Source organism: Lepidothrix coronata, unplaced genomic scaffold, assembly GCF_001604755.1.
Source record: "Lepidothrix coronata isolate B3197 unplaced genomic scaffold, Lepidothrix_coronata-1.0 Scaffold68, whole genome shotgun sequence".
NCBI lineage: Eukaryota > Metazoa > Chordata > Aves > Passeriformes > Pipridae > Lepidothrix > Lepidothrix coronata.
Window position 1 is genome coordinate 3,976,914 of NW_016690248.1, and position 27,671 is coordinate 4,004,584.

Genomic DNA, 27,671 nt, shown 5'->3' on the forward strand with positions numbered 1-27,671 from the left:
GCAGCCTTTCAGCCACTACTGGTCTCCCCCATGCTTCCCAGTGCAGGCTTGCTCCAGTTCCTATTACAGTCTGACCTGAAATATTCTAGAAAAAGAAGCCATGGAAGACTGCTTTTTTGCCAGACTGCTGTGCTGAAGCAGCTCACAAGGTGTTGCCAGCTGTACAATCAGCCCAGGCGAGATGGGAACACAGCAGCCAGCAGCACAGGGCATTGGGAGACTTCCCCAAATTGTGCTGTTAACACATGGGATTTCAAGAGATCATGGCCTGGGGTAACAAGTGTTTTGTCCTGCACCAGCTTGAGTGTTTTGTTTCTTTGGTTTGGTTTTGTGTGGTTTTTTGGTTTGGTTTTGTTGGGGCTTTTTTAAAGAATACGGAAATGCTATACTTCCAAAAAAATACACAATTAGGCTACTTTCTCTTCAAGTTTATGTCTTGCTAAACTCATCAGTTTTTAAAAAACTTTCTTTTGGAGGGGTAGTATACCAGTGACAAAAGCCTCATCTCACAGCAGAGATGACAAATCACTTTCCTCATGGTATTCAACAACACTTCAGAGTGGCACAATACTCATTCATCAAAAGCAGGAATGCCATGTTCAAATACTCAAAAATAGCAGAAGAAAATGTTACCTCCAAGATGACATTTCAAATTTAAACTCTTATAAGGCAAATACTCCTTTAAGAGCTTCAGCAACTTTAAAAGGTCCCTTTAAAAATCTTTATGCTTAATGTATTTTTAGACAAATATTTTTATGACTACAAGATGAGCAAGTTCCCCACTGCTTTAGACTGTTCCTATGGAAACAAACCCATTGGCAAAGAGGAGTCCTGAAGAACTCTGATGCCACTGTCTGTACTCTGCTCCTTTTAGCAGGAATAAACCATCATTTAGAAATCCACAAGTGTAGAAGGCTGATTATGTATGGCTCAAGGAATTGCAATCAGCAGAGACCAAACAAAGCTCTCCAAATAAAAAGTCCAAAGTGTATGAAAGAGCTAGAGGTTTATTTACTGAGCATACTTAAATCGCTTTGCTTGTGGAGAATGGACTCAGGAAATTAATTCTGAATTGATAAATGCATGTTATATCAAGAGAGATGAGAATCTACATATTTAATCTAGGGATTGGAATCACAGTTCTGGTCTGTGTATGTAGGTAGTGCCAGTTAAGTGATTGAATGATTTGTTATAAAAGAACAGAAGCAGCACACAGATATATCCCATAGCACTCAGGCTTACTACTACAACCAGTAATTTCTGAGAAAGCTTCTGGAGGCAGAGGAGAGAACAGTCAACAGTTGGCATGCATTGGCTTGCACTTTCTGTGGCAAAACACATCAACAAGGTGTGGCAAAGACTGCTACGGAGGAGAATTTAGCACAGAAAGGTGAGGACAGTGACTGAAATCAAGCACACTTTGAGCCCCCCCCTTCTACAATCTGGCAGTTCCTCTCCAGATATCAGATGAGGGCTAAAATTTACAGCACATCCTCATCACAGAGAACATTTTGCTTTATGAGTCAGAGCTGTTCCAAGGACAGACAGCTCCATGATGGGTAGGTGTCGGAGAGCACAATGCAATGCTCCCGTGATGTGAGAGAGGGATAGAGGGGCCCTGAGCTTCCACAAGTCTTTTCTGTCTGGTGTCTTTGAGAGGAAAGGGAGAAGTGGCAAGACAGTGTGATAAACGCTTCTTTGAGGTAAGACTTTAATGAATGGGTAAAAGCCTCAGATACATTATTTTTATATTGCTAACTACCATGATTCATCCATTTCTATGCTCTAGGGAGAAAAATAAGAAGGAAACACTTAGTAAGGCCTCAGTTTCATTTAATATTGGTAATGAACGTCAAGAAAACTGTAGGAAGCAGAAAAAAACCAACCTCATTCCAGTTGGAGTGGCATTTAATAAAACTAAGCAACTCTGGAAAAATAAACTCAGGAGGTGGGTGGCACATGGAAGGATTAATTTGTGTTAATTAGAAGTTGTGGAGGAGGAATATTTTGAAGGGGGGAAGCAGATTCAAAATTTCAGTGAACAATGTGATAAATACTAATTAGTCAATTATTTCTCCATAGTGGCAAGTGGCTTTCAAAGCCATTTCTTCTGCAACTGTCACTCCTCCTGTTGAGCAGCTAAGATGTGCCCCACACAAGCCTCAGACATAACTATTCTGGCAGGACCAGTTTGCCTCTCAGCAGTATCACTCCTTTTATCTGACATTTGATAAGGGCAAAGGATGAGGGAATAGAGGTTGTTCCAGAGAATCAAGGTTATCTAAATTATACATTTAAAAAGGAAAAATGTGAGAGGCTAACTTGTAGAGGAAAAGCTCAACACACTTATGAGAAAGACTAGAAATAGAAACTATTGTGAACATCCCAGCTCAAGATCAATTATATCTTAAGACTGTCTATATACAGATTGCCATCCTTCTGCCCTATGCACAGAAGACTTTAAACTTTATCATGTAATTTCAGAAAGCCCATCATTCAATGTTGTGGGAATAAACAAAATGAAACTAAACACCAAAGCCTAACACAGACTAACTGCTGATTATCAGGAGACAAAAGAGGGAGGGAAAGACAGATATATACAAGATCTAGAAGACGGTGGTTAGTATCATCTTATTAAGGCTGCTGTGATAACACCAAACATGAACTAACCTGGAGAGCCATACTCATGTCTTGGTAACCTACAGATCTTAGGCATCACTTCCATTAGGGTCTTGACATACTGAAGAATTGTCCCTTGTAACTAAGAGAAAACAAATGTATGCAAACATGTCAGTGTTATTGAACGAAGAAACTTTACAAGGAATTGCATTCAAACTACACATGAATTAAAGCAGTTCTAAAAATCTTGCGTTTAATTCCACCAGTCATCATATTTAAAAAGGCAACTTTTTCAGATGAATAGAACTTCACTTTCCTTCATGTGGCATTAGACACCTTTTACTACAAGAAGAGTGGCACTACAGCTAAGGCCAGGAAGGTAAAAAAGATGAAAACACGCTCTTGTCTTGCACACTGTCTCTATTGTCCAACTAACTTTTAGGTTTTTGGTAAAAAAGTTACATTTGAATACTTTCAAAACTATTCAAAAAGCATTTGCATATTTTCAAAAGCAACAAGAGAGAAAAGCTGATGATCAGATATGACTGTAACTGCCCAAACTGGCTCTTCTGGACATACCAGTTGAGACATAGTTCCCAGCCTACAGTCAAGTCTGTCTTCCTCCCACTAGATACCTATCTCTTACCTATCTCCCCACATCTGAGCATCTGCATCAGGCATAGGCAGGATACCTTCCCCCAGGCCTTTTAACTTTCTTTGTAAATGACTAAGTGTTCAATGCCACCTTTAATGAATTGAGAAGATTTACCACTAAGTTATTAAAAAAAAAAATCCCTCATAAAACACAACAAACCAACACTCAACACCCAAACCCTAAAAAATATATGTGATTTCCTCTTTCCCTGAAGATTAGACTACAGCACTTCTTCAAGCATCCTACAGCCTTTCTAGAACACCAAAAATGTAATTAGAACATTTTGGGAATTACTGTAAACAAACTGCCAAATGTGTCAAGTGCCTGAAGTGTGATTATGAATGCCACAGTTTTCCCCAGCCAGATTTTTTGGCAGGAAGCTTCTTACAAGCAACAGGGACAGGGCAGAAAAGACAATTTCTTTGGCTTAAATTAACTGCAGTACATTATGGCTGTATATATAGATACTAATAATATAGCAAACAGTCAGCCCCTCAACCTCCTCCTAGTTACAGAAAAGGTCCTTTCCAATACAGGGTCCCCAGGCTGTATGGGTAACATCTTCAACATCTGGTCCAAGCACCACTGCTAGATCAAACATGGAGATCAAACCTGGCTTGTTATTAAGGAGTCATCTACTAATGATGTCCTTAGTGACAGCCCTGAAGTTAGGCTCAAGGCAGAAAGCACACTCCAGCTGTTGTCAAAAACATATCAAGAAAGAAAATTTACAGTATGGTCTTTAAGTTGAAATCAACTCATTTGAAATATTCACACTTTTCCAGAGTCTACCTAGGCCCTAACATCATAGGTCTCACAAATTAAATTAATCTCTAATGAAGAATCTCAGGTTTTCAAAACACTGCTCAGGGTACCAAGGCATATCTATTGCTTGCACAAGACTGTCAAGTCCAGCTTATATTGAACCTCAATGGAAGTTATTTTAATTATTTTTATCCAAGATCTTATTTTCACTTTGTTTTCCCTGAGACATTTCCTACCAGAAACCCTTTGGAATAGCAGAAAATTAAAGACAATTAGCATACCAGGCTCTTGACAACTTTCAGCAATTCCTCCATCACCACAGCAATGCCCTGATATCCAAGAAGTCTACAGATGACTTTAAAGTGAGGGGGACCAACAAAATTCCTGTAGTTGCTGTAGATGCTGGAATATGCAAGATTCAATGCCTAAAATGAGAGAACACATATGATTAATGGAAACTTTGTCTGCTTGTACCTTGATAATAATATAATTTAAACAGTGTTTTAAAGCATAATAAAACTAAAATAACATTGTATCCCACTGTCACTCTGGAAAATTTAATTACAGAGTTTCCCTTTTATAAGGCAGGAACTTCAACCAAAATCTCTGTATTAGCAAGACAAAGTTGTAAACACTTTTTTTTTTCCACCAGACATCTTCCATTTACCATTTATAAAGCCATTAACATTTCTCTTTTGTATTTTTTTATTTACATGAGTATAAAAGGCTTAAGAGTAGTCAAAGCCAACGTTCAGATCCCTGAATTTAAAGCACAGCTTCTTTTCCTATATCATCCATTTTATGCACAAAACATCTTGAAAGAAGTTACTTCAATTTTCTGTTTTAAGTCTCTGAGTACTCACCTCCAAGAAAAAGCCTTCTGCAGTTACTGCTCTCTGCAACTAATTAATAAGGATCTTTCTTCTTCAAACCCCTTAGCTGTACACAAGATCAAAGCAAATCTAAGTTTGGGATGTAACCTCATGGAAATTCTTCAAGAGCTGTATAAATAGGACAAGGTGCTTTGCCATATTATCATTTATTTCTATGAAAGTGAACACAACTGTACAGACTGGTGCTGTACAGGGATTTAAGGACTGTTTGCTGAAGCCACAGATCAGAGAGGAGTCAGATAACTTGACATCCTCCATTTCTGCAACTGAGTTGTTCTCCTAATATCCTGAAATTCAATTTTAAGAGGGAATCCTGCTCTTTCTTTCTCCTTTCTTACAGAAGGCACTGTCGTGTTTCCTTTTATTTTTCTGCAGTTTCATTCTCTCTAATACATACATGGAAAACAGCATACTATTAGACTTTTAACTTCACACACAGCTGTTACAGAAAATTTTCCAGGGAGAACATTCCCTTCAATGCAGATCCTGCCCTAATTACCCATGCAAGTCAACACCAGATACTGGAATTCAAGTAATGAAATTCTACCAAGCTCCTGAAGGATTTTAGTCTCATAACAGAAAAAGACTTAAAAACCATCTTTAGAAGCAATCAGGATCGAAAATGCATATTTTTATTTATGTTATAAATCTCTATATAAACACTAGTTTCCAACTGTGGTCTTAGAAATTTAAAAATTGCATTCTAGATGCAAACTAAAACAGACACTTGAATAATTATTAGAATCCTAATACATAGCAGAGTCCTGCTATTACATCAGAGCTGGCTAAAAGGCCAAACTCCAAACATGTCCCACCAGGGGGACAGTCTAAAGCAGCATCCCTCTAGTGCAACCTGTGCATTTCCATAGCTTTCCACAAATGGAAAAGGGCTCCAGGGCAAAGACAGTGGAGAGAGCTGGGAAAACTTTAAGAACAGATGTGCAGATCAATGTCCTGGTACACTAAGCATTTACACAACTGCCCCTAAAAGATGAGATTTCCTCTTTTGCTTTTGATGTTTCCAATCAGGTAGGTCTCCACAACAAACACGTCCAAACTATCTATTTTGACTATAGCACAAGGAGAATTTTACTTCAGTAGGTAAAGTCTTTTACTGCTGTGAGGTTAAGGGGAGGGAACTTCTCTTCAGACAGCAAAAATTTGTCACAGACAAGCAAGCCCTAAACCCATGATTTCAGTATTTAAAAAACTTCACAATAAGAAGTCAGTCAATCTAAAAATACATCTTTCTTTAATGTAAACCTCATAGGAGAGTACCTAAAATGGTCCACTGTAAATGCTGGATTATTGAAGCTTTATGAACTGTGAGAAGGGATTTAGAAAACACCATTACACACCACCACCACTTCCCCCCCCCATGATGCACAAAAGCATAAAATCCTTAGAGAAGAAGCCACCAACAAAAGGGGAGTGGGGGTGGAGAGGGAGGGAAGACAAGTTGTTGTTCATTATTTTTTAATCTATACTTGCTCCCTCCCCTACTTAAATTAAAAAAAAAAAAAAAGAGTTGTTAGTTGCTGATGTCATCTAAGTGCTAACATTAATCACTCACAGCATCACTGGTCCACGCACAAGAGCATATAACAGGGATGCTCAAGCAGTACACTGTCCAAGGGGAGGCAAGCAAGAGAGGGGGGAAAAGACGTTATTTTTTTTCTCCTGTATAGTCTTTGAAAAGCCAGGCAACAGCATCTTTAGACAAGATGTGCTCTTGCATGAATTTAAGTGGAAGAGACAAAGAAACCATGCCACTAGCAGCATCGGAGAAAAAAACTGAAATCACCAAGCACTGAGAATTCAATCCAGGGAATCTGAGGGGAAGAAAAAGCAAACTGGCAAACAGGGGATCAGTCAGGAAATAATTCGTGTGGAAAGGGATACAGAAAACTTGGTATCTAAATCATTTTCACAGCAGCAGCATCATATGAAAATTCTATTCTGAAATTTCCATCAGGAAGTGACGGTAAGTACTGACTTTACAATCCATAAAACATCAAATGGTTTTTCCAAACACTTACATGTCAGTAACTATGTGTCTTCTAATAACTGATGTTTTGCAACGTTAGAAACGTTGTTTTTTAATTACAGTCCAAACATTCTACTTACAAAATGCTGTGAGGATTAAATTGGTGAAACTATTGTTTCTAGGCTGTGTTAGGAAGTGTTCTAAAAAAAAAAAAATTTATAATTTTAAGTGCTAGGGATATACCAGCTAAAGAGAAGACAGTCGAGAAAGTAAAAGCTCTGATCTTACTAATGCACCCAATTTCAGTATCTGCAGTAGCTGGGTGGATGCCAAAATGTGTCTGTCTGATAAGTTTATTTGATAGCCAACTCAGTTCCTTTATATTGTTTCTGTATTAAAAGGGTGCACTTACCACATAATTAGAACAGTGGCATCTACTCGGATCATTCATATCCATGGTTTTACATCATAATGAAAATAAACATACATATTTTTCTTCTCACTTCCCAATAAGTATAATCCAAAAGCCTTAAGCAACAATTTTCATACATAAATAGGCATAGAATTCTTACTATTAATGTAATGTCACTATCAAAATCCCACTAAAATAATATATACTTTTCCAGTCTTCTATATAGTATAAAATATAAGCATTACAGAATAATTTCAGAACATGTTATAAGCAAATCTTACAAGATTTCTTCCTCAGAGAATTTTCAATACTTAATTCCTATTTAGCCAGGAGATGTAACATTTTAAATCTGATCCTAACAAATTCATTTTTATAATTAAGTCATAAACAATTAAATACGGTGTTATTGTCATGGCCATTTATCTTCATTAAAAAAGTAAGAAACTTTCCAAGTGGAAGAAAAACTTTCACATGAGTGCCACTGGAAACAGACAATTAAACAAAGAGATAAGCTCTTTTTCAAAAGTTACACTCACAACAGCAAAAACAAAACCAAATGAAAATACCCACTGGCTGTTATTATATATTCTTTCATAGATGTGTTTAGAAAATTGCACAAAATAGATGCTTTCCTTTCAGTGGTAACATATACTGAGAATCTCAAAATACTGGCAGGTTTTCTATTTTGAATTTTATTATGAGGAGGAGAAGTTCAGGGCAGACAGGCTATGGGATTACATGAAATCATTTAGAACAGAAAAGACTATTAGTAATTTAAAAAAAAAACCTCACTACTTTTCCAAGAGGTATGCTGCAGTGAAAGCTGTATTTCACTAAGCTTAACTTGAGAAAGCTTTTCCAAGAGGCTGACTAGCATCAAGACTAGATATTGTGATACTGATACCACCAATGTACAGTCATCACAGCCACTGCCGCAGTGGAGCCGCAGTAGCTACAGATGTGCTAATCCACCAGAAAAAATGGAGTGTATCATAGAACCACAGAATGGTTTGGGCTGGAATGGACCTTAAATACCTCTAACACCCCTGTGATGGGCATAGACACCTTCCACAGCTTCTCTGGGCAACCTGTTTCAGTGCCTCACTGCCCTCACAGTAAAGAATTTCTTCTTAATATCTAATTTAAATCTATCCTCTTTCAGCTTAAAGTCATTTCTCCTTGTCATATCACTATCTGCCCATGTAAAAAGTCCCTCTCCAGCTGTTCTGTCAGCCCCCCTTAGGTACTGGAAAGTGCTGTAAGGTCTCCCTGGAGCCTTCTCCTCTCCAGGCTGAACAGTACCAACTCTCTCACACGGTCTTTATAGGAGAGGTGCTCATATTCATATTCGTGAATAAGAAACTAATGTAAAATACTGGAGACAAAATAATATCTGGTGATGTTTCCAAATACTATTTTGTTCTTCAATTGAATGTGACTGGCAAAAATGAAGACTTGTGGATGGTAGAGGCATTTATCCCTCAATATCCACTCCTGCCAACACTCTTTTTCCACTTAACATAAAATGCAAGATACTCAGACTAGAGAAAAAACAACTGCTGCATTTTTCCATTATCACCTGGAAAAAAAAATGTAAAAGGAAGTTATTCCCTGATTGCAAATTCTGCAAAAATTCACCGTCTCTCATGGAGAAAAGGTAAGACTGGTCACTTGTACAGGCAGCAACTCTGATTGAATTTCTCTAAGTTTATGTTTATCCTTTCACTTGGAAGAGAAATACCCATTTTAAAATACCCCCAACTCTATGAACTTTAATCTCACAGTTTTACATTGCAGTACCAAAGATGAGAGCATACTTTCCTAATAAACTCCATTCCTAAATTACAGAGCACTACGATTAAGATCCACACAACATCCTCAGTGCCACAGATTCTCAGTTACCTCCAAAGAAGGTCTTCCCTTTCCACAGAGAGATCAGCATCAAGAGAGAAAAAAAAACACACAAGCAACATACTGATGGGAATAACCATCCAAAACATCACAGGAAACACGGCAGTGGTAATTTGGCCAAAAATGGCCAGCTGTGTTGACAGTTTTTACAGCATCATGTACCACCCTAACTGGAACAACATGCTATCCAGCTACTCGAGAAAAAGCTTTCAGAAGGAAGAGAGGGTGCCCACCAGTCGCTCCTCCTTTGTTGTTGAAAACCTAACTCCACTAACCACATACATCATGTGCGTGACCTGCCAGTCCGCAAACCCCTCCAGTGACCAGTGCAGAGTGTTTAACACACTGGAACGAGACCCGGCATCTGCGAGCAACACCAAGAAAGAGCTGGCACTGGGCATCTGGCTCACCAGCAGCATCCTGCTCCTCATCATTGCTGCAATCCTCCTCTACGGCTGCCTGCACCTCCTGTGCCGCAGGAGACATGAGCGCTTGCAAGAACAAAACAGGACCTCCAAACAAGACCACGAGGAGGCATGGACCAAAAGCGTGGCTTACACCTCAGAGGAGTTCAGCAGACAGAGACAACAGATGCAGGACACGGAAGAAAAGCATCCAGGTGGCATCCAGCTGGCCACAATCATAGAGAATCCCTCTGTGTGCAATGAGCCTGTCACGTCAACTTCCCAAAGTCGGGAACAAGTTCCAGTAACGAGACAGTGCTCTGCTATAAATTAGAAACTCTTTGTCAGGGAGAAGATTTTTACTCCGTATGATATCCCAACTGCTTCCAACACATCACGTGCATTGCCAGCGCTCACAACAGGGAGCTCTGACTTCTCACCCCAGCGCTCTCAGCTGTACCTCTGGTGTCATATCCCTCTCCAACAATCTATACGCATCCAGAAGTACTCAGAAGCAAAGGTTCACATTCCCAAGAAGTGAGCACTTCAGTTACACTCCATTGTTTTAAAATGAAGCATGTAGCAAATAATTGGTTTACATTTCAAGGGGATTTTTTGGTTGCTTTTCTTTAGTCTAAAACAGCAAGCAAATAGAAAAATTAATCAAAAGTGACCATGAGAATTTTTGTAGGTTTTTGGGGTTTTGTGTATTTTTTTTTTTAACTAGAGTGAATAAGACTGAGTAGAAGTTTTCAGATGGCAACCCAGCCTGCTACACTACAGGCAACTGGAACATACACACAGAATGCAGTGGGGTTTGACAGTGTGAGTTTTGCTCATACAAATTTAACTGCTTCCCAAACCACACACTGCAAACTACTACATTCAGATTATATACTTCACTGTCCATGGTGCTCTCCATAGCTCCCATGTGCATTGAGGTCAGTCTCAGTATGTAAGCTAAACTCACCAGGATTTTTGTGGTATCCTTTCATCTGTCTTTGAAATTTTCCCTTGGTGTAAATACATGCAGCACAGTGACTTTGTAAGGACACTTCTAATTAAGGAAACATCCTGAGTTATCATATTTTGCACTCTTCTGCTCCCACCACAAGCTACCTTCTGCTCCATGGGCCAGTGACTCCCTGTAGGGGTAATGGAATTCAGAGAAGCAGCTCCCGGCCCTTCCTTCTCTCTTTCCCTTTCAGTTTCAATGATAAAACTCACTAATCAGCTGCAAATTTCTTTCTGATTGCACAGTACATTTTGAGTAATGAAGGAGGGCAAGATAGTAAAAATACATTTTATTTTTGTAAGAAGAAAACCTGCCGATTATCTTACTCTGCCTCGAGCTTCATGGCAAAGTGCCAAGGTCCTTTAGACAGAAACCTGTTCACCCTCACAACATTACAACTCTTGTCTGACTTGCATGCGTAAGTCATCCTGTTTTAAATCTCTTAAGTGCGTTTGTGTTCCATAAAAACATAATAAATCTTAGTATTGCTATATAGTACATATAAAATACAGGATATTTTGCCTAGAAAACAAAGGTATACTGTGACTGCAGGCATTTTAAATTGTTATTGGTATGAATGTATGTGTGAAGTCAGCTCTCACCAACACAGCTCAGTTGTACCAGTAAAAGCTGGAGAACTGTTAGCTGGGCACATGCCATCCCTTTCCACCATGCCCTGGAAGTTAGGGGAGCGTACAATTTTGGCAAGAGAGTGCCCAATTTCACAGCAGGTAGCAGATCTCTTCAGCTACTCTATTTTGACAACAATTCCCACGACTTGTGAAAGGCATCAACTCTCATAGTGGTAGGAAGACACAAGTTGGCATAAGTTTGATGCATCTTCTTTTTTTTTTTTTACTAGGATAAGCATGGCACACAGAAATGTATGCTGATGGGGGCAAGTATTACTTTTAGAAATCAGTTCAAAAGGCATCTGTATTGTGTGAAGTCAGCCATAACGTTTTGTCCACCTGCTACAAAGCATTTCCTCCAGCTGACGTTTTTCTTTGTCTTGCACATCAGTCTCAAATAAACTTGAGAATGATACCAGTGTACCACTGTTTCAAATGATGGTCTTTCATGAAATAGACACTGAAAAACCCTCTTCAGACAATGAAGCCAACACTACAGGTTAACTTCTGAAAAGGGGTGGCTGGGTAGCGGGGACAGAAAAAATGCTTTAATATCTTTCTGTAATCAAATTAATGGTAACACTCCTGTGATCGGGTTTTCATCAAAAAAAAAGATGATTTTATTGTTAAAGGGATGAAGCCAAGACACATATTTTTATCTCTGCATCTTGGGCCTTTGAAAACCTGTTTACTTCTCTGCATCTCTGTTTCTTTATGTGGGTTTTAAGGCAGTCCAATACACATATTTCCATACATTTATGTTATATACACATGTACATATCCTACTGATAACAAGAAGCAGTTCAGTCTTAAAGCAGTTAAGAGGCAATTCACCTACTGAATTTTGTTATTTGTATATAAACACATATATCCAAAAAGACACGTCTGTATCAGACTGAGACAACAAAGTGGTACCACAGAAGTGCTCCCAAAGGGATTTACCTCATTTAAGTATAACACCATTCCACCCACAGAGTTTACTGTGCACTACTTAGATAAACATTTATATTATCTTACAATCAATGAACCATCTCGCACCCACTGCAAATGAGCCATGTATACAGAGTGTCATCTGTGTTCTCCACTAGCTTTGAACAACTCCTGTCATCACACGCTCATAAAACTACATGATTCTTCCTCTCTTGCTCAGAAAGTTTTATTACAGATTCATTCAGGTTCATTCTAGCAGTTCTGTGTGTTGGTAGTTCACTGTCCAGTTTTAACCGCCATCTAGTAAGGGGCAAACATTCTAAGTGATTACCAAACTCATAACAAGTTACAACATAGTGCAGATTGATGTTAATTACCAGTAGTACATAAAAACCATTATATTCACATTGAAAAGTACCTTCCAAAAGGGGTGTTTTTCAGAAAACAAATGAGTTAGCACCTACAAAATGCAGGAGACGTGCAAACATGAAACTCTTTGGAAAATACTGAATAAGAAAGCAAGTTCTTAAATGCTGGTCTATACAACCTCTATAAAACCAGGCATTTCATCAACATGCAAAGTTAGTTCAAATCCCCAGAGGAGACTCTTTCTTATATGTACATTATTAAATATTTTATGCATCCACTCCTTGTTGCCAAATTCCAACCTGCTAACATTAATTTCATTAATCCTACACTCACCTTACCTGAGTAAAGGAATTTCAATGACCATGCTCAACAATCTTTTAAAACATTCCAGCTCACTTAAAAGCCTGAGGAGCTTTTAGGTCAGCCCCTTCCCACCTGACAGCTCTGCTTCCGTCTCAGCCAGGAGAAATAAGTTTTATCTGCGGGGTTTTGTTTTGCTAATTGGATGAAGATACCGCTCAGGAAAGTTTAGATGCAGAAGAGAATGTTGCTACAACTGTCTATGCTAAGCATCAATACACATTAGCATAGACCAAATGCTTTGATTCATTTAGAAATATCTGAGAATATGTGAACACTTGGAGATCCAAACTAAAACCTTCTTTAATTACACTTATACAAGCATATTGCTTGTGCAAAGCTTCTGCACAGAAAGTGTTTAGCCATTACAGTGCAATACATGCATGTATGAGTGTACATACGCACGAGAAATCAAAACACTCCTGACTTGACCTAAATAGACACATGCATTGCTAAAGAAACCTAAAAACTCCAAAATGCCAAAAAACTGCAAACCAACCAGCAACAAAAAAATCCAGTATGGAAAAGACATTTCTTCACTATGAAGGCAAAATGATCAATGTGAAGCGCTCAACTGAGTATCTTAAACAGTTCAAGAACTCAAAAAAGACAAAATTAAAAAAAAAAAAAAAACCCACAACTACTCCATATTTCATTATTATCCAGTCAGGAGGCAATTCAACAACGTTCAAGGACCCAAACAATGATGTGCTCTGTAACAAGCCTGGTATATACTACACAGAACAATATCATGCAGTCATATTCCACACTAGAATGTGTAGCCTCCATCCTGTAAGAATTCCTATCTGTTACTGGCTATATACAGTAGAAGTGTAAAAAATTCCATTCAGATATCCTCAATTTTGAACCACACTAGATTCAAGAATAAAAACATACCCCTCTCAAAATTTAAAATTACAGAGAGTCAGGAATATTTGCTAATATAGGCATATTTAGTTATGAAATTTGCTCCAGAAATGCAAGTAAGACCCTCCTCAATTGCTTCTGTTCATAGATAAAAATAATCAAGATTTCTGAAAATGTAGAGCTCTCAGAGTAAAGATTACTAAACTCATTTTAATAATGTAACCTGACTGATAAAAAAGTGTTCCTCAGTTAATCCTCTGTCACTCACCCCACTGTATCATCACTCAAATAAATTGAGCTAGCAATCTCTATGAAATTCAGTGGGCTTTTTGCTCTACGCTGCATCTGGTCAGCTCCTAAAATAGTAAGGAACACAATAACTCTAATGTAAAAAAATCCCACTTTCCTATAATTTACTGTTCCCTGTTGGCAAATAATTATATAAAACACTATTCACAGGACCAAACAATCAGCTGTTACATTCCACATTAAGACATGTGAATCATTTTCTACTTCCTTTACATTTTAAAAGCATGAAAGTTTTACAAATACAACAGATATTTTAGGACTGAAATCTGTAACTTCTGAGCTATCTCTTCAGCTCTCAAAAACTAGATTGCTGGGCAGAGATTGCACCACATAACTAGGATATGATGTACCGAAAATAACAGTAATACACAGACTAATTATGTTCATGTTTAAGCAGGAGGTAGATAATGAAAGTAGCCTGACATGACACTTAGAGCACACCTGTATAAATTAAAAGTATAACTGAGTACATATTTTTAAATAATGTTAAATAAGAATAAATAATTTTAAAGCTTTTTTTATTGTCAATTCTCTAATTTGATCCTTATATTTTCATTTATCTTTTCCATACTTAAAATTTGCCTCCCTGGTATTCAGAAAAACAATGCAAAATATAGAACAACAGCTCATTAAATATTCTCAAATGATTTGTTGAAGATATCACTGCTGGTTTTTACTGCTGTTGGAAGTAGGTTAATATTTCTGACTGGATATTAAAAATGCAGATATCTGTTAATGCATTATGCCTTTAACGGTCATTAAGACTCAGGTAATAATTCTGAAGCATAAGAAATTAGATCTGCAGTGATTAGGGAGAACAAATCTATTACCCATGAGCATAGCATTGGTCCTCTGAATACAGGTTAACTTTCCTCACTCGGGTAGCCTCATGAAAACCCACAACTATTCTCTTGTGTCAAGTGCTCTTTCAACTTGTCACCCACATAAGCTCCTTTCCAACCTTAGTGTCAGGGATTGCCTTAAGGCAGAGAGTACGTGAGTGCATATCATGTACACTTCTACTGAAAACCTGCATAAATCTTCCAGGCCCTCCTAATCTGCAAAGCAAGAAACATGACGCTAATGCAGGAGATGAGATGACCTGAATTCCAATTTCATCCCAATGACTTTGAAGTCCTTGGTTGGAATGCTACATTTAAAAAAAATAATTTAAGCAGTTTGGTATCTGATAGTTTATGATGCTCAGAATCTATATTCCTTTTAAGTCAGATAACATCTGAAGCAATTTTTCCTACATTTTCCCTTTACTTCAGTCTTGCTCACTGTAACAAGGGAGCAGCTGCACCCAAGATGGGCTCTCATTCTCACTTCACCAGATGAGTAATTAATCTTTTCTTTAAGTCTGCTCTGCCACGATAAGCAACTGTGCAATGCAAGGTGGTTGAGAGAAGGAATTATTTTTAGCTATGTCAAATAAGACTAACCATCAGACTAATCACTTGCACTTTGGCTGAAACATATGGTGAGCTTCACAGCAAAGTCTGAAAAAAAAGTGTATGTTCAATTTAAAATACACACAGAATGTATTTCAGGTTATTTAATAACTTTCATATACCATACTTTCTATAATTAAAAAGAGATACCTTTAAACATTAGCAAACCATAAACATAACAGGAATTAAATCCAACCTTTGATCCATAGAGATACTGTGGCTGTGCATTAGGCTGCTTATCTCGCTGAAACTCCTGAGAAAATGGTAGCACGGTCCGAACAAATCTATAAAAAAATAGTAAAGAATTAATTAATTATACTTAGGTTAGTCAGTGTGCACCTGATCCACCTTCCCTGTGTAATACTGCTTTCGTCTGCATATAAAATCAAAGCCGGACTGGTAGCCTTTCAGCCCTAGTAGAAACTGGGGAAGCACATAGCCTGCATTGCCCAAAAGCATGGACACAAATCATAATGCAGTTCAACTGTTACTGTTCTTCCAGTGGTGTGCAGAGTCCCAAAATAGTCCTCACCTCTACTCTAGCCCAGTCCAGCAAATAAGGAAGCAATTAACAAAGTAGCAATAACCTCTCACGGGGAGTAAGGAAGCTCCTTGTGCTCACAAAATTAAACCCTTGAGAAAGAAGTACACCTTCAAAGAAGAACATGACATTTCTATTTAATGTTTTGGAGCTTTATTCCCCCCAAACTCCCAGCAGGAGAAGTATGTTAGATTGTTACCTTTAAAAAAAGTCATGAGGAAGGGCATAATCCTTGTAGCAAAATTAATGCTTCCAAAGTTTGATTAGACTTTAGTGTGAGGAAATACCAATACAAACCACGTTTAGCTTTACCTTTGTATACTGTTAAGAGGACTGCAAGAGAACTACAAAGATATGGAGCAGTGCAAAAGATAGGATCAAACAGTCAACTGAGTGCCCAGCTGAGGGTACCAAAGTCAGAAGGATTACTCACAAGTCCTCTTGTGAACAAGCAGCACAGACTTTCCCCCCAATGTTCCCTGTTAATAGTGTAATGAACATTTGGCAGCACTACAGTTTTAGTGCAGAAAGAAGCTAATCAATATCCACGGCAATTCTGATTCTGCTTAACTTAACTAAACAGAGGAAAATTATTGAGGGGGTTGTTTACGAGTTGGATGGCCACTTTATTTTTTAACTTGATTAAAAAGGATTTCTTGCTAAGTGGTGCAAAGCTGTATATGCACGGCAAAAAGCGAAAACAGCTATTTAAGGAGTGCACATCAAATGATTGTATCAAATCAGGCTGATCTGAGTGATAACCAAGCAAAATAAATGCATCTAGGACAAGGTTTCAGGAAAGGAAGTTTGCAATATGCTACAATATCATAAGGTAGAATTTTATTTTGTTCTGGTTTTGTTTAAAATGTATTTTAATTTAAACCAGCATACAAAATCAATTTTTTATTAATAATTTTTCCTAGAAATAACATTCTATTTTTAATACATCCATTTTCTAGCTGAAAACAAAACCAGCTATGCTAACCCAAAATTGTTTCATCCAGACAAGTATAAATTGCACCATGTTGCTTTCAATTATTTCCACTACGTTTTATTTCTGAGAAATCTGAATCATTCTTGTGAGACTCTGTAACTTCAGGACAATGTTTTCTATTTTTTTTTATCCTGATCAAAAATAGGTACAGCTACTTGTTCAGACATAGTTTATCCCATCTTCCCAAAAATACTTGTATTTGCTGCAGTCCAGAAAGTGTTTGCATTTAGAACTTTTGAGGAAAAATACATCCTTTATGTCTATTATTTTTGATACTATATATATTATTGAAATTTCTTTACGTTTATATTTCCTCAGTTTACAAGTTTCCCCCCTTCTCTCTCACTTACATAGAAATTGAAAACTTTCCTTTGAGATCACTGGAATCTGTTTTCTGCAGATACTTCACTAATGAGTTTATCAGAGATGATATAAACATTTGATGGAATTCAAAGTAATCTGCAACATACGACAGTCCCGGAGATTATTCCCCTTTATCTCTCCAAATCCCATTCCTTTTGAAATTGACACAACTTTGAAGCCCTAAGAAAATTTCTAAAATGGAAGAAATCATAAGAGATATGTCATTTGATAAAAGACTGGATTTCAGTGTGTGGTAAGAGCTGATTTCTTATCACTAAACTCACAAGGAAAAGAGTATTTTAAAATATAAGTGGGGGCACCCCATAACTTCGGAAGTTGCAACTGTAATTCTTAAACTTTTCAAAAAGTTTTGTGACTATATCTCAATGACAACGCCATTAAGAGTCTGGGAGCAAACCAGTTAGTACAAGTACAAGCACAAGTAACTCTTGTGTGTTTCCCAGTGTTCCTCTGCATTATTGGGGGTTTCTCCAGCTCTAATGCTTCAGAGCAGTAGCAAAACAGTCTTAAAGCTGTCTTGAAGAGTTGAAACAAGCACTCATTTTATACCTTCTTGGGTGAAAGAGGTCAAAGAGAGGAAGAAAAAGAGTAAGGAAGTAGCAGTAAGAGATACAGTCACATTATGTTATGGAGAGGCAATGTCTAAGGCTAAGGATACAACAGGCTAAAGAGGTATGTGACTAATCTCAGTATATCATTCAGATAAGTATTACAAATTTCTTCCCTAAAAACTAAGGGCTACATAGAAACCTTTACAGTTCAGCATCATCTACTGTTCTTCAGACTTTTTCTCTGTGTGTGTATGTGTTTTCTTTCTGACATTCTGCTGGTTGGCTTCCTCCTGCTCCTCCTCAAACATCTCTTTGAAGGACTGAAGCTCTTTGAGTGTCAATTCTAAAGTTAAGTAAATTTTTACTTCCCCTTGGATACTGACTGGATGCAGGTTTCAGCATACTCCAAGATAATCAGTTTCATTTTTAATCAGTGTTGATGGTCTCATAGCAATTTATCCATTTTAATCAGTACAGGTTGTAAGTAGTCCAAGTAGATTAAGCAGATGAAAAGCCTTCTGGCTTACCAAAGCTTTGCAACAGTGATTGCTAAAGGAAAACATGAGCCTCTAAAGTAAGTATTTTAGGGATCACATCATTTAATATTGGTGTTTGTGTGATACCTGCCAGGAAGCAGTTCATAGTGAGCGCTTCACAAACTAATCTAAATGATTCTATGATTCTAATTACCATAATATATTTAAGGAGATATCTGAGAGAGACCACTTTTGGTCAGTGAACCTGCTGCCTTGCTACTGCAGGCACCAGGTCAGACAATCTCATTCACAAAATTCCTGAGCTTCATCTCAGAAGTAGTAAGATATCACTATCCTCCCTCCCTGCTTCTACAGAAACTGTCCTTTTGCACTCCCCTGTCTAATTAGTATGAACACTTTTAACTTCCAGCCTTCTCAAGTTAGTTTGTCCCATCTACCAGATCTAAGAGTAGCCCTACACCTTCTCTCTAAGTGAATGTTAGATCCAACTCATCCTTCTTGAACATAGATGTCAAGATGGAGACAACAGAGGAAACAGCAGGCGAAACACCACATGAAAGAATAATAGATATCAACCAATCCATTGCTATCACTTTTCCTTTTGGCAGAAAGACTTTTTATTTGCTTGGTTGCTTTCTTAGGTTGGGAAAGGTAGTTGACTACAGTCACCTCAACTTTGCATGTGTCTGTATCTCTGCACCATTTGGCTCTTCATAGCAGAAACTAGGTAATTTTCACTGCCACTGCTTCTTTTCAGGTTTGCTCCAGCAGTGTCTGAAAGGGCTGAACATTTTTCTGAAGAGTGACTGTCAGAGTATATGCAACACAAGAAGACACAGCTGTTCTCTTGTGAATGCTAGTCTCAAAAGTAGCATGAGAGACAGAGAGCTTGCAAAAGGAACAGGGAGAGGCAGGCAGGCAGGAAGAGTGAAAAATAAAAAGCTGGTCTTTTTGTTCATTCTGTGACAAATCTGTATCCTTGGAAGAAACATGTCACACTGCATTTGGAAGACTGCTATACAAGTAAATTTATACCAGAGAACACAGATTTGGGTAATGTGTTGAGAGGAGATGGAGCTACTAGTCTGACTACTGTGTCCAAAAGCTTGTATCATTTGTGTCAAGAAAGCACAGAAAATCTTTTATTTAAATAAATATAAGACTGTCTCACACTTGCTCCTCTGTTAGTCCTTAACACAAAACAAGCTGTCATGGAAGGAAAAGGCAAGCTTAGAATTAGTAAAGAACATAAGGCAGGAAAAGGGACACTACAGATAGTGGAAAAGGAACAAAGAACAAAAATGTGTATGTTGTCTTTGTGTCATTTGAATCTGCTGGACAGCCCTAGACCAGCAATTAGGAAATTGCACAAAGGGAGGTACAGGGGAATGAAAAAGTACAGATGCAGACATAAGCATGACAAAGATTCCTGGTGTGGAAAGACCTCTGGCTTGGGAAGACATGCGACTGAGGGTCAACATGAGAGCAAACAAGAAGAGATACTTGCAGCACACAGCTTCACTGCAGCACATCATGAGTGCCAAAATCTCATGTAGCTTTATAAAAAGGACAGGACAAAGCAATGGGGGGAAAAAAATTATACCTGTAAAGGGCCAGAAATTCACTAACATCCCAAAATTTTTATTTTACAGAAACACCTAATCATTGCTAGAGGCTGGCATGTTTCCTGGGAAGAAAAATCACCTTAAGCCTCCCTTGTTTTCACACTCGGCCCCTTTGTGGTTGCTGACAGCAGCAGGACACTGGACTAGACACAGCTTTGACCTCACCTGCCTTTGACCATGGCACTGAACCTGCAATTCATATGTTTGTGCATTACCCAAAGGTTTGTTATCTTTCTTTCATGATCGTCAACTGCTGGATTAAAAACACCCTTGAATTTTACCACTAAGGCCCATCCACAGAGGCCCCCTCACTCATCTCCCCACTGCTTCTCCACAAACTGCTGTCCCTGAATCTGGCCACAGCTGTACAGCTGGCCTGCATTAATAAGACTAAATTTCAGATAAATGGCAACTGCAATTACTAAATTATTAAATCTTTTAATAGCAGCCTCACTGCTTAATCTCAGTACGTTATCAGATATAAAAGAATTCCTAAGTCCCAAATAATTAAATGTGCAACATGTTTCAGCACTTCTGCATGAAAAGCCTTAGCTTTGAACTAATATGCAGGGTTTCTAAATGCTTGAACTCTTCTACAGATATCTGAAATTGTAACATTCCATCATTCTTAGGAAAAGAGCTTCAAAAAGTACTGGATACAAAAAACCACCAACTTTAAAAGAAGGACCCTTACACTGAAGCTGCAGACAAATTAATATAAGGCAAGCCATAGGTATTACACATTTCCTAGGAACTCTGTCTCCAATCCCTCACACCACCCAGTAACCTCTCTGCTTTTCATCATGATTATTTCTCTTTCTTCCAACCTTTCATTGCTACTTTTCTTCCCTTGTTTACATGTAGCCTTCATACAAGACATTATGTATCAGGAGTCAAGAATTAGACCAGCAGCTCTCACACAGCTCCTCACTGTATCCTCCTGTATTTACACACAATAACCTGTACAGTTCAATGCAGAGAGCTCACCAATTGAAAATTCATACTAACAGTAAGGCAGCAACAGACATCATGAACGTGCTTAAGAACTATAAAACCACTAAAAACTTCCTGTTCCCTCTCTCACCAAAAATATCAAAGGGCACCGTATAGCACGTGCAACACACACATTAATTCTCTCCACACTGCTGCTTTTGACTGAAATCAAAGCAATTTTGCGATGAAATCAGACAACACGGTACACAGATTGCCTAAGATCTGGCTCCCTTTATCATCTCTTAAATTAATTACCCTGAATTAATTACCCAACAAGCTTGAGGATCAGCTTAACTCAATTCTTGTGTACAGTTTTTAAACAGACAAGCAACTACAAGACTCTGCTGGTGTCCTTTGGCACTTCACTTTGGCTTTCCAAGCGCTGTGGTCTGCAGTACGTCAGTCCTTACAGCCAGGATGAACACAGACTAAACTGTATAGGAGCTATTGAATGTCTTTCAATAAAGCTGACAGGTGAAGCAGCAGCATTTCATCAGCATTTTCTTTTAATATTATGCTTATATGATTCTTAATGCAGCACACTGAATATTCCAATATTGATCTCCAGATACATCAACTGCACAGCAGCTCCCTCGGAAATATATTCAACTTCCCTATGCAAACAGATTCACTTAACAGAAGTTAGCCACAAAAAAACCACTCTTTTTTTTTCTTTGCAGACAGAATCTTGGATCTAAAATACAACATAACCATCATAGAACATGTCAGACAGGGAAAGCTTTTGAAGGAGACAGTGAAAGATGAGAACAGGCTTCCTCCTCTTCCTACATCTCAATATTCAATATCACTTTACTGTCACTTCAGGAGGCTTTAACCAAAACCTGAGTAAAGACTAAAAGCAACACAAATCCTAAAAACAGCACACAAGCAGGAAGCCCATAAATGAAAAATCTTTAACATTGCACCTTCCCCCTCATTCAAACCTTAGATCCCACCTTCCTCTTCCTATTTCCATTACTCACTCAAGGCTGCAACTGTAGTTGGAGTGAACACTGAACTCTTCTGTTCTCCAGTAAGCAATCCTTTTCTTCACATTAACACAGAACCAGGAATATAATTTTATTTCCATTGTCTCACAGCTGAAGATCATGTTTACCAAAATATCTTCCTGATACGCACTTCACAGTGGTTTTGGACGCACTTTAGTTTTCAGCATATCATAACTAAGTCATTAAAATGATGAATTTGGATGCTGTGGTTACATTTGACTTCTATTGTGGACAAATAAGAGGCTTTCATACATTTAACAGTAATGAGTAAAATGACTCATGCCACTTCATTTGAAATGGAAAATACTAAATGAATGGAGATGGACTTGTCAGCATTTGCTAAGAAGGAAGTTGCAGGAGGATGGTAGAATAACAGCTGCAAACAAAAAAGCTGCCTTGCTAACCTGTTAGTGGATCCATTGTAGCAGTAGTTTGGCAGGAAATCATAATTGAGTTCCCAAAAGACATGAAGAGTGATTCTCCCATAAGGGGCTGAAACATTGTGATTGGCTTCTCTGAACATGGCATCAAAGCTGTCCAAGGTCATATATCTACTCAGAAGCTTGTGAGTCATTTTGTTTATCTCTATCAAGCCATCCAGCTCCTACAAAAAAACAGGAGGACAGAGTGACGCATTTAGTAAAGTGGAGAAACTGCACAAAGTATATCAATAACCTTGACCGAACAGAAGATCAGAAAGAAGTCAAAACGAACAACTCTTTCCTAGTCTCTTACTTTAATGATAACGGTTGGAAAGAAACAATGCTCTTGGGACTGTTTTGTAACCAAAGAAACACCAAAACCCTCGGAGAACTTCAGATTATTCAACAAAATCATCCACGCTGCAGATGTGTCTCATATACAGATCTGTGCCAACTCTTCCTCCACTGAGCAAAAGTTAAAACTCCAACATTTAAATGGGGTCAGACACAAGTCAAAAGCATTTTTGTGATACCTTATGAAGTAGGAAATACAGAAAGTAATTTCTGCTAAGTAGGGTAACCGGTAAATTAGCTGTTGTAGTGCTACCGGTAGGAATAACATCATATTTACCACAAATCCTTCTCATCGTTTACTCCAGTGAAGGAGGTTACTAAGATGCAATGAAAGACCAGATCAAATATTTACAAATGGTGTGAAGATATCCACAGAATCACTAGCTGCAGGCTACATAACTATGTATAAGCACTGCCTTTCATAATGCTTTCCCTCTCGATAAGAAATTCCTAGTATAATTTCTGACACTTTCTTTAAACTAAACTAACCCCATATCTGACATCAGACACTGCAAACACCAAACAGAATGAACACCACCTCTTCTTCCAAAAAATCCAAGTAATGCTTTTAAAGATTGTTGTACAATGACCTAGTGAAGAAATGTCTGGTGGTTTTGTTTAGCTGTGTATCAAACTACTGGTCATCTTCCCATACGCTGTTCTCTCATTTAAGTGCTCCATATTTCAAAGGATTTTTAAATATGTGAGTAACAGCTACTTCAAGGAAAAAAACCCATTATGATTGTTATTACAGTATTAAGTCCAATTTGAGGGGAAAAAATAGCTCAGTCTTGTAAATACCTTAATTCAATTTATTTAACTTGAAAAACAGTAGAAATTATAGATTACTTAAGTTATTAGTATCAGTTTCTCACTGAGGAAATCAAGCAGTTTTCAGTGGAAATTATTTTGCATCAAACAAACAAATAAAAAAACCAAAACACACTTACCCCCCAAAAAAAGAAAGAAAGAAAGAAAAAAAAAAACAAAAACAAAAGAGGAGCATGGTGAAGGGACAACACCTTAGTTCTGTCACTTTCTAACTCAAAGAATGAGAAGAATGAGAACCTGTGACCTAAGAAACACATCATCAACAGTTTCTGTTCACCTAGCCACTAAGAAAATTCTGCACATAAGGAAGAAAAACTACATTTCAATAATTCAAAGGTTATAAAACCAAGCACTGAAAAGTCAAGACGCTCTATGGCCTCAGTATTTGATTTCTCTTCAGTAAAGCATGAAATTAAATCAAGGTAGTTAACTGCATGACAAAATGTCACTGGTAAAAAAATTATTAGAGAATGACCAACTGTAAACTTCCTTGTGTAACTTTTAACTTATTTTTCATTGCAGCTGAACTGAACGTGCCTGATATATTTCTTGCTGACTGCATATTTACTTGTCAAATTCATGCCGTCTGGAAATAAAATTTGTTTTTTAGCATTTTAATCAGGAAACTAACTCAAAAAGACACCTCAATATTGCACAGATGCTCTTCTTCCCCAGGCACAAGTCAGATCTTGTTCTTCCACAAAGAAATTATTTTTGTCATGCTACAAAACCAAGCTGCCTGGATAAATAAACTAATTTTGATTCTACCAGGCACAAGGCTGTTCTGTTTTGATTTGCAATTTATCTACAAGCATGAACAGAAGTGGGCGTTTACAGAAGTTTACATCAGAAGAATGCTGTTTTCTTTGTTTCCTCATGGCTCCTAGTATACTTCTCCTCTATACTTTACTGCTAGGGTCCTCAGTTGCAGTAGGTTTGGGTTTTTTTCTGGGCAAGGAAAGAACAAAATTCTCTATCTCAACAGGACTGGGACTTGCAGAGTCCCATGTACAGCAGCACGCTTCAGAGGACTGCATCAGCTCAGGCCAAAGCACTGTTTGAACAGAGATGCAGGGTAAGGCATGGTGAGATAAAAATCATGGCACATCAGAATTAATGAAGTCCACAATACACATACTACAATGGTAACAGAGTGTTTGCCAGTATAATTTATGACATAGATGGAGGTAACTAAGAAAATGCCTTTTGTATGACCGAGCTGCTTCTCTGGCAAGAGGTTCTGCTGACCTAGACTTAGTAAACCAGACAAACTTCAACCATTGCATTGCATGATTTCACACTTATAAGACAACGAAAACAAAACATCAGAATGAAGTTTTGTTATTCTTCTAATGACACTGCTTAAATTATTTCCCATTTATATATATGTAATTAAGGTTTAGGATAAACAAGTTTGCCTGTTTGTCATTCAGCCTCTTCTTATTTCAGGAGCGACTGTCCAGCTATTTGCTTAGTGTATACTTAGAGGATTTCCAGCAAAAGCCAGAAGTCGTAATGCTTCTGCCATTAAAACACAAATACCAATCCATAATGAAGAAAAAAATATTTTAAAAAGCACTCAATATTTATGATTCTAAATGCAAATAAAAGAAATAAACATTTAATTAAAATAAATTACGTTAAAACAAAACAAAACTAGCACCTAGACCGCAATTGACGTGTCAGTGACCTGGCAAAACTGCAACACAACACTTACCACTATAGAAGTCAAATCCTCGCTTTCAAATCTGCCAATTGCCAGTTCCATTGACCTGTACATGGCTGCTGAAATGCGCTGAGTGATCAGTCGATTCAGGTCGATCGATCTACCAAGAAGCTAAAGAAAAACATGCTGTGAAGTTTTGAACTGAAAGTCAGACTATGAGACAAACTCTTAAAGGACTATGAGACTCCACAGATTAACAGACTCTCGCGTTGTGAACTTGCATTTCAAACACATCGAAACAAAGCAGATGGACAAAATTTATAAATTCATGAACAAATGAAGTACTAAAATTTACATCCCAGCTCTCACAAAAGGCAGCAAAATTACATGTTGCATTTACACTTAAGTATTTACATCAGCATTTTATGCTTCCATGACATTGTGCCAACAACATATTGAAAACCGGTGAAAGACATTACTAGGAAGACAATGCTACCACCTGTGACAGTCCTGTATGGCTTGTGTTTGCTTAACTGCAACAGACATCTGCATTAAAACAGGATCTTTTAAGGTTTTTTTTTTTCTTAACTTACTCCTTCATATGACAAAAAAGCAGATCTTAAATGTTCAGTTATGCCACTCAGATGACAGAACATAAAGCACATAATGAATTTGGTTTACCTACATAAATCAACACCATCGGAAAAGTGCCAAGCAACTCCAATACAACATAGTAGGAGTTTACTCACTTGAACATGTCTCTGTTTCAGCAGTGTCTCGTAGCGGTTGGACTGTAGCAGCTGAATGGTTGCTCCCTGATTCTTGCATTCTGAACGCAATCGCTTATCCAGAAGCAGGCTATTGAGAAAGGAAGAAAATGCTCAAAGTACATTAAACAGCAAAGCAGAGCCGAAACGTGTGAAGAAAAGTTCTCATTACTGGAATAGCTACCTGCCAGCCATTGCCTTGTAGTATGCAAATATCTGGTCTGCCAGCTTGTAGACGAATTGGTCAAAACATAGGTTTACCTTGAGGGGAAAAAAATGTGCATTTAGAGGTACTTAAAATTAAAAGAAGGGAGCTTATCCAAGACCTCCCACTGTTTATCAAACAGAATCGAGAAAGTTAATACATCCAAATTTCCCAGTGCAAGAGAATATGACATTCAGCTTTCGGCATTAATGTGAGGCACTTTGCACAGGTCTGCAGGTTTTCTCACAACATATCATCCAACCAGTTACCCATCTTCTGGTCGGTTTTCTCAGTTTTTTTGTTATCTCCAACTGAACCTCTTATATAGGTCTCCGCCTTTACCATCACTTTCACATTCAGGTATAGGTTACTTTTGTCTAGTAGGTAAGGTTACTTTACCTCTGCCTCAATTTCATCATAGAGGAACTGCTTCTTAAATTTAGTAAGTGCATAATGAGCACTGTCATTATAAAGGTCCAAAGAATACAGAACATACCTGAATGAAAAAGAATAAAAAAACCAGAGTTACACGTGTATAAAAGTTATGATTCTTTAGGATGGAGTAGTCAAGATGTTGCAAACCAGTCAATACTGTAATCTACATGTGGTTCATGCAAGCAGGATATTTTTCTTTTTTAGTTTATATAAAAAAAGTATCACAATTTTTCCTTTAAGAAAGTATTCAAGAAAAGGTGTAGATAAGTTTTTGCTGTCTAAAACTTGTTTTCTAGATGTAGCTTTCCATCAAAATGGAACTAGGCTTTTACCAATATACATTATATTTGATATCTTTGAAGGGTAAGTAAGGAGAACTCACTCAGGGAACAAAATGTGTGGCTAGTGCAATGATACTTATATGAAAGGTTCAGCATTTCAATTACTTCAAGAAGAAAACTTAAGAGAATCTGGAAATGGGAAAATGTAAGTGGAAAATTTTACAAGCGTGTAGAGTACCTTCTCAATGGCCACTTGTTAAAACCACTGAAAGTAGTAACGTTATAATAAGGAATGGCAATCGTTAAGAATAAACATTCAGTGGAAGAGCACAAGTGGGTCTTACTCCATCATCGATGCCTCTTTTGTCTCCAAAATATGATCTGTCAAAATCCAAGGCATGGACATCTCAATGGGAAACTGGATTCTTCTGCCCATGGTCAGCTCTAAGAAGAATTCCCTGAACCACAGCTGGGACAGATCACAGCATTGCTGCAGGGTTTCTTTCAGAGTAAATAAGGGAGAATTACACTTC

General features: G+C 37.8%; 2 protein-coding genes across 4 annotated transcripts in view; one reads left to right on the forward strand and one right to left on the reverse strand.

The window, feature by feature from the left end:
• The window catches only part of CYFIP1 (cytoplasmic FMR1 interacting protein 1), a 74,816-nt gene that overhangs the window by 11,931 nt on the left and 35,214 nt on the right, over nt 1-27,671 (reverse strand). For all 3 annotated transcript variants that reach the window (XM_017818449.1, XM_017818450.1, XM_017818452.1), the window contains 9 exons: nt 27,483-27,639; nt 26,822-26,918; nt 26,402-26,478; nt 26,200-26,308; nt 25,502-25,621; nt 22,582-22,781; nt 15,779-15,866; nt 4,321-4,464; nt 2,671-2,761 (listed from right to left, as the gene is read on the reverse strand). In XM_017818449.1, coding sequence (XP_017673938.1) covers nt 2,671-2,761; nt 4,321-4,464; nt 15,779-15,866; nt 22,582-22,781; nt 25,502-25,621; nt 26,200-26,308; nt 26,402-26,478; nt 26,822-26,918; nt 27,483-27,639 — 1,083 coding nt within the window. The remainder of the gene's footprint in view (nt 1-2,670; nt 2,762-4,320; nt 4,465-15,778; nt 15,867-22,581; nt 22,782-25,501; nt 25,622-26,199; nt 26,309-26,401; nt 26,479-26,821; nt 26,919-27,482; nt 27,640-27,671) is intronic.
• LOC108499034 (fibronectin type III domain-containing protein 9-like) lies at nt 6,519-11,654 on the forward strand. The gene is made up of 2 exons (XM_017818453.1): nt 6,519-6,916; nt 9,180-11,654. The coding sequence occupies exon 2, from the start codon at nt 9,309-9,311 to the stop codon at nt 9,978-9,980; it is 672 nt and encodes a 223-aa protein (XP_017673942.1). The 5' UTR covers nt 6,519-6,916; nt 9,180-9,308; the 3' UTR covers nt 9,981-11,654.